At 43.1% G+C, this 8,133-nt stretch overlaps 1 protein-coding gene across 2 annotated transcripts in view; it reads left to right on the top strand.

Annotated features, from left to right (window-relative positions):
• The first annotated feature begins 6,036 nt into the window (after window positions 1-6,036).
• Window positions 6,037-8,133, top strand: part of UNC5C (unc-5 netrin receptor C) — a 361,800-nt gene continuing 359,703 nt past the window's right edge. For both annotated transcript variants that reach the window (XM_039322862.1, XM_039322861.1), the window contains exon 1: window positions 6,037-6,870. In XM_039322862.1, the coding sequence (XP_039178796.1) occupies window positions 6,747-6,870 (124 nt within the window). In that variant the 5' untranslated portion in view covers window positions 6,037-6,746. The remainder of the gene's footprint in view (window positions 6,871-8,133) is intronic.

Raw genomic sequence — 8,133 nt, 5'->3', positions numbered from 1 at the left:
GAAGTCGCACCCTCCAGGGTGACTTTGGACCCGCATAAGGGTCTACCGGTGGAGGGAAAGCTAGCCGACGAGGAGACGAGTCTCCCCATACGACTAGAGACGCCACGAACTGGAACCGGAAGTCCCATGTATTTTTCTTGACAATGATATGGAAGTGGTCTAGCATTGTTTTCTTGTGAGGTGTTTTTCAACTTCTAAAAATAAAGATAAACGTGTCCACTGCCTAGTTGTGTCCAACTCTAGAGAGGGGTGCTCATCTCCATTTCTTAGCTGGGGGAGCCAGAAAAAAACAGATTTTGTGGTAGTCTCCGATCCATGAACTAACCAGGCTGGACCTTGCTTTGCTTTTTGAAATCCGCTAAGGACTTAAATCCGTAACAACAAATACATTCAAAAAAAAAATCTGAGAAATTTCTGGCCTGTCACTTTTTCTCAGCCAAATAGTTTTTGCAATGTAACATTGGGAGAAGGATAGGTTAACCCAATATCCTGAAGGAAAAATGGATAGATATACAATACATGCCACACATAATAAACAAACAAACAAACAAATATGAAAGTGGCAAATTGTGTTGTGAGATCAAGGTCCCTGGGTCTTGGAGAATTCCTTCCAATAAATGTAATTACCCTGCTCAAGGGGTTTCTGTAGGGGACTAAATCCTGTTTTGCTTTAGATCCAATCCAATTGTCAATAGAAATAAATATAACTAATACTTCTATTAATACTATTTCTTTACACTTGTTGCTTTTAGTAGCTATAGAAGGAGTAATCGATATACTGAGTGGCATGAAATGGCTTTCTCTTTCCTCTTTCTTTAATTTCCACCTCATGTAACTCCCAGTTGGCTGCATTTTGGAAAGAGATACACCCCTTGGGGCTTTTTTTATCAGTGAATGTCTCTGAGAATTTGAAGGAGCAGCACATTCTGGCTTTATGGATTACTGATACAGTCCCCAACAGCTCTGCACAAAAGCAAGTTGACTTCCCTGGAAACTATGTATAGGATTAAAGCAATTATAAATATTGTGCATGTTCTCCCGAGCATGGTGCCTGCAGTACTTCTTTTCCTATGTACCCTGAAAAAAAAAAATTAAAATGACTGTGTATCTTAAAATTAAAGCTAGAAAGTACTATGCTGTAAAAATAATTTTACATATTAGGTCAGAACAGAAATGTAAGCAGTAATCTTTATTAATGTATGTGACATTCTAAATATTAGATGGATTGCATAACTGTTGTAAACACACTTCACCTACTACTAGTGAAACAACAGATGGTATATTGTCTTTGGTTTTAACCTTTTCCAGTGTACTGGTTCTTATTGCAGATAGATGATAGATGTTGCAGCTCTTAATTCTGTATTAATAATCATCATCACACATCCACTTCACTGTTGAGCATACATTGAAAGTTTATAAAAGGCATAACCCTTTAATTTCTGTTTAATTTCTTTTTCTACATCTGAACTGCAATATGTAGCTTTTTGCTGGAGTTAGAAACTCACACAAACCATTTCCCCTTCCTTTATAAAACATATGAAAGGTTGGGCTAAACAAGCCATAAATCACACACAGCAGCACACTCCTCAAATACAAATTTCATAATAGTTCAGTAGGTCATCTTATTTACTTTTTATTAAGTGATATGATGGACATTATAGTTTTGCCATAGATGAAAAGAGAAACTGAACCATGTTAATTAATTACAAAACTTTGCATTTTAAAAAAGGAAACAAAATATGTTATCAACTATGCACAAGAAAGGGAGTAAATTCTTTAATGACTGAAAACACCAATTTCTCTGTTGTTTCCTTCCTATGCATTAGTAGTCCTGTTGGCCACCACCATCTGTTTCAATTATTTCAGATTGATCAATTTCAGCTTCCTTTGGAATAGTTTGTCCTCCCTATCAGGATAAAATAGGGCCTTCTGAACTTACACCATTCACTAGAATATGTTCAAGTGTGAGTTTTGTGGTAAAGATACTATTGTACAGATAAAATCAGGAATACTTTCTCCATTACTTTGCCCCTAACAGCATAATAATGGAAAATGTTTATACAAATAAAGAGAATATTTGTAGCTTAGGGTTGACATGAGGGATCCTTGGTGCTCTCTGAGCTTGCTTGTTGTCTTGCAGATTTTTTATTTTTTTTTTTACCCACACTGGGTAACATAATCGGTGCTGATCATGTTACCTAGTTTGGGTAATGAAATGTCTGTAGAACAACAAGCAAGCTCAGAGAGCAACAAGGACCCCTTAAAATGCTTATAATTTCTGTTTGTCTGTCCGTCTATCTATCTCTTGCCTTTATTATTTTTACAAGATGGTGAATATATCCAGCTCACCTTCCTCTTCTTATTTTCCCCACAACAACAACCTCTGAGATGAATTGGGCTGAGAAAAAGACTGGCCCAAACTTACCCAGCTGGTCTCCCTCTTTCTAGCCTGGTGCCTTAACCACTAAACAAAACTGCCTCTATATCAGTGGTTCTCAACCTGTGGGTTGGGACCCCATTTGGGGTCGAACGACCATTTCACGGGGGTTGCCAAACAACGCAGTCCGCCATTTTTCCCCCTTTTCCTTAGCTGTGCTACTCCCTTTTATTCTATTGGCTTTTGAAAGCCAATAGGAATTGTTCAGGCTGTCTCTGCCCTGCTGAGCCTGCCAAAAGTCCCATTCTGCAAACGGTGCTGCACCAGTTGAGTAGTCCTCGACTTACGACCGGTTGGGGGGGGGTCGCGGCATTAAAAAGGTTGAGAACCACTGCTCTATATAGTACCAATAATTGTCTGCAGTGCTCTAAACATGGTGGAACAAAAGACAGAGTCAGCTTGTTCCTGATGCATGACTTTGGAAGTCATTTTTTTTTTTAATTTCCTGGTATGAATGCTACTTTTATCCTCTCTCAACATAGGATCTAGGATCTCAGGGTGCTCTTGGGAAGGAATCTCAGATGATAAGAGGAATGTAAGAAATCGCAAATAAAAAGAAATCTAGGAGCACAAAATGACGTTTCTGTTACTGTAATACAGCCCATCTAATTCTTCAGGGCAAATTTCCTTTTCAATACTTGGTCCTAGGAATATTCATTATCTTAGATACCCTGAGAGCTTTCCAAAATTGTCACAGTATGCATTCCAAATCAAGCCCAACTATGCCTAAGTCTTCCTTTAATTGGTTAAATGCACAAAAGCCTAATGTCTACCACACCTAATAATGAGTAATCCATTAGGGCAATGCACAGTGAAGCAAGTAGCATTTTCATACTAATTGTTTGCATGTATCTTAAGTTGAGTCTCCCTTAGTTTACTATGCAGCAAACAAATAAGCTATTAACACGATTAACAGATGTTGAGTTACAGAGTTAATTTTGTTTTTTTTTAATTAGTTGGCCAGAAAGCAGTTCCAGGAATTGTGACTAGGTATTTTAGCAAAATAGCAGTATATATGGAACAAGGCAAGAAATAAATGCTTTGTTTTCCTAACTTAGTAAGCAAAACCTATTGCTTTTTCAAACAGATTTCTTAGAAAATGCATGCATTTGATTTATTATTTCAATTTGATTATTCTTTTTCACCCTTAGAGTGCTCAAGGAATAGGAAATGGGAACCAGTACATATTGGTGAAATCTGTCTTCTCACATTTATAAAAATGGGCATTTGTCTTTTCTTTTTTTCTTCTTTTGGTTATGCCCAATGATGCAAAATGCTATACTTTTTTAAAAAAAATAATGCAACCAGAAGTTGGTTCTATCCGGACCACATCTTCTGAGGCCTACCTGTGCCTTCTATTCATAAGCTGTCCAGATATTTCGGGATTTCTGGCAGTTATAGTCTCAACATGCAGACTATATTGGTGTCAAGTGTTAACGCTAGTCAAACTAGGCTGATTTTGAAAAGCTAAACAGAGTCACACCTAATTAGGATCTAAAGAAGACACCATCAAATAATTCTAGACAAGAGTGGAGATTAACAAAACACCCTAGAAGAAATAGGAAACTACTTCTATATTGTTAGGAAGAAATTTACTAGAATATGTTTATAAGGTCAGTGGAAGGACTCAGCACAAAGGGAAAATAATTTTTTTTAGTCCTACCACTTTTGGAAGGCATCAGGTTACACAGCTCTGATCTACAGGTTCATATTTATCAGAGTGCATTGTTCCAATATGCTAAGCCATGGTTTATTTTACCACAGTTTGCAAAACCACAGAGGCAAGCTTCAAAGAATACCAAGTCATAAACTGTGCTTTACAAGCTACAAAGACTAGATTCCTATATTATTCTAAGCCCAAATCAAACAATGCACACTAGCTGTATTCATGAACCCATGGATAACTTAATAATTATTATATTAAGCTAAAATGCACTTGGCTAGATTGTGGTTCAGCATGTTGGGTCCAAACACAAATTAAATGCAATGTGTGAGCTCAGCTAGTGAATTTTGCCTTGTTCTTGAGTATGAGCTTATGGTCTTATCGAAATGTTCCTGTACTCAACTTCCTTGAAAACAATTCATTTCCCAAAACATATATAGTCACAGCTGAGAGATTATTGTATGCACAAAGATGGAAATATTTGACACTACCCCACTATGGATGAATTGTTAGTGAAGTTGACAGACTTTGCTGAAATGGATAAATTAACTACTTTGATTAGAGAAGAGACATCATCGGTGGTTTTTTTTGCTTAGTGGAAGTCTCTTCTGGACGCTTTGTGTAAAAGTGAAAAAGGAATTTGTGACTTATGTTTTTGACAATTAGACAGTATAGATTATAGAAAGAAGAGTAATAGGATCTAACTTTAGAGAAAAAGGTAAAATATATTTGTACTTATAACTGCTATGAAGAATATCAGAAACCATTTCTTTATATGCTTTTCCTTTCTATTCTTATTAACCTTTTTCTTTTTAAAAAACTTTTTGCTTTTTCTTTGATTTCTGTTTTCCCTCATTTACTGCCTATTATTACCTTGTACCTTTTTTAAAATTTTTAATAAATATATATTTGGTAAAAGAAATCTGATGGCTCACAGGGGTTTGAAACATTTTTTAAAAATTCAGAAAGAAAATAGCAAAGAAGTCTTGTATAGCTGCACATAAAACTGAATTATCCACTGAATTATCAGGAGTGGAGAGGAAGTCTCTATCTTTACCTTAGTAACCACTTATTTCCATTAGAAGTGCAACTATTATTTAGAGAACCCCAAATTTATTGCCAGGTTAGGAACTAGCATCAATCCGAATCCTCTTTACAGTGAATGTGTTCTGATGCTCTGCCTTCAGTTCTTCTTGTCTACAATCAGCTACTCCAGAAGGCAAGCCCTGCATCCCTTATAGCTGGTGAAAGTGCTGGTAAAAAGACACTGGTAGGTGGCATTTTCATAACTACTCAACTATTGGCACACATGGATAGTGCTCTTCGATCCAAAACAGCGAGCATCTCCTAGTTGATCCACACTGCTCAATCCTAAACAAGGTTATTCAGAAATGAATCCCTACCTATTCTATGAGGCTTACGCTCTAATAAGACACTCGCAAATGCCTGGCAGAAACCTCACATCCACCTACTCCTTTATTTATTCATTTCATCCTGTTGCTTTTCTTCGGGTGTTCAAAAGTGGTGCGTGCAGCATTCCCCCCCCCCCTCGTTTCCACTTCCCGCAACAACCTACTTTTGCGGAAAGCCATTTTCGTGACCTTCTTATTCCGGATTCCGAGGGAAGGGGGGGGGGGAAGGGGTAAAGTAAGCGCTTTTCAAAATCCCGCTTGCTGCATGTAGAGGATGCTGTCTCGCTTCTCTCTTCTCCAGTCTTGGAAATGTCGAAGAGAGCGTTTAGGATTGCGAATCCACTCCGGCACCACCGCCTGCCTATCCTCCACCCTTGAAGTGCGCAGGCGGCACTAGCAGGGAGGAGCCACTCCCCTCCTAAAGTCCAGCTCCGGTGTTTGCAGTGTTCCTGGGGAAGCCGAGCACTATTGGCTACCGCGAGGTGCCTCAGCCGGGGCTTCGCTCCTCAGCTCGTGGCCAACATCGGGAGGAAGGGGCGGGAAAGCAGAGGGAGAACAGCGCGCTGGCTCGCTCTCTCTCGCTCCGCTTTCACGCCGGCGGCGTCGCGCTAAGAGGAGTGTGCTTCTGTCGGTCGCCGCGTCTCTAGAGGGAGTTGGGAAGGGATGCTGAGGGAGCCGGTGCGGCTTCCGTTCTCACTCCAGTCTTGGCATCCAGGAGCTCCCTCCGACTTCTTGGCCAGACTATGAAATGATCATTCTTGCTCGTCTCGGAGTCGCCGTCGCCTGGACGCCTTTCCCACCGCGCGCAATTTGGGCTAAGGACCGCGCAACCCACCTGAGGTGGAGCCCCGGCTGTGTTTACCGGCCAAGCCTGGGCGGTTGAAGCAGAAGCAGCGCCGCAACGGTCGGGCAAGGGACTCTTGCGGAGGGTCGCTTTGGTCGCCAAGTGGGGCTTGAACTGCTGCAAGGAGCGGGGCGGGGAGACCAGCACTCTCTGCCCTGCTCTGAGGCCAAGCGGGGGAGCGCAGCGCTCCGCAAGCGGGTGGCGGGCTGGTGTCCGCCGCGACTGCTCCCTCCCCGTCGGAAAGTCGAGAGGGCCGGGAGGACGAGAGCTCACGGAGGAACCGCCGCCACCGCGGCCGCCGCGAAGGAGGTGGAGAACGGCGGGAAGGGCTCGAGCTGGACTCGGGCTTCGAGGGCTCTTGGCTTCGAGTCGTTTTCCTCCGAAGCAGCCATGGGGAAAGGGCTGGAAGCCGCCGCTGCCCGCTATGGACTGGGACTGGGATACTTACTGCAGATGGTCGTATTGCCCGCTTTGGCTATCCTGAGTGCCAGCAGCCCCGGTTCGGCTGCGCAAGGTAAGGCTGCCTTCTCTTCGCAGGGCTCTTACTGCACCTGGACGGCCGCCTTCCCGAAGGTTGGACGGAGCGGCCCCGTCCGTTTTGCCCGGACGGCCGGGCAAACCTAGGCAAAAGCGAGCCCTCTCCGCTTCTCTCGCCTCCACTGGTTCAGGCGGACGCACGGAGGCTGGAGCAGGGAAGTCCGAGCGCGAGGAGGAGACGCGGCTTTCCAGCCACTTTCCTGCCCCGGTGCAGCTCCGCTGCGTGTCACGGGAGTTGAAAGAAAGTCCCACCGAGTTTAGCCGGGTTCAACTCCCCGGGGCGGCCGCTCCAAACTCTTTCCCGAAGAGATTTTGGGACCGGCATGTAGATGGGCGGGAAGGCGTTTTGCATTGCTCTCCGTTGTCGTCCTTGCAGCTAAAACGCTGCAAAATCCAAGCCGGAGTGGCGGGGAGAGAACTGCAGTTTTGCAGACGCCGGAGAAGAATAAGCGCGAAGCTCCTTCTGTCTCCGCTACTCCGGATTGCCAGGATTATGCGGGAATAGGAAAATTTCCTTGGAAAGTGGGGCTCTACCGTCCGGTGGAACTGCCTTCGGGAGCAGATCTCTTGTTGCTGAGTCAGACGGGAGAAAAAAGCAAAGTGGGTGGTTAAGATTTGCACCCAGGCAGGTAGCGGGGTGCGGTAGTTTAGGACAAGCGGGCAAGTTCGACTGGGATACCAGGCATGTCCCTTCTGACGTTCCTTGGTTGGCAGAAAGGTGGAGAAGAAGGCAAATAACGAATGGTTGCCTCCTGCTTTGCAGACTGAGCTCCTTCACTTCTCCGCCTTTCAGCCGGCTCCTTTAGATTTGGGCATTATTTAATTAGTGGCACAGGTCTGAATCGTTTCAACTATATACATCTCTCTTCAGGTTTTTTTTTTAATGTTTCCTCTTTCCACAGTAAAAATTAAACAGTCTCGCCTATTTTCCTTTTCTGCTCTTCACTAGTTAGATCACACCCATGTATTCCCTTCCCACTCATTTAGTGGTATGCTTGTCATTAATGGATGTTCTTCATTCTCCAAATTGTTGTTGCCTTAGTAAGTGGCATATTTAGTGTGGCAAATGCCAATAAGATGTCAATCGCCTTTCTTGTTTTCTGCTTGATTTCATGTTAGGTGGTTGAATAAGGCTGGCCCTTTGACTATCCCTCTGGAAGTTGATTTTCACTGGGGAAGACTTCAGAGACAAGGGAATGTTAGCATATCAGAGGTCATTCTAGAATTGACCCAGAGGTGA

The sequence above is a fragment of the Crotalus tigris genome, unplaced genomic scaffold (assembly GCF_016545835.1).
Source record: "Crotalus tigris isolate CLP2741 ecotype Arizona unplaced genomic scaffold, ASM1654583v1 scf7180000024151.2778019, whole genome shotgun sequence".
NCBI lineage: Eukaryota > Metazoa > Chordata > Lepidosauria > Squamata > Viperidae > Crotalus > Crotalus tigris.
Note: the sequence above shows the minus strand (reverse complement) of the source record. Positions and strands in the feature narration are given on the sequence as shown.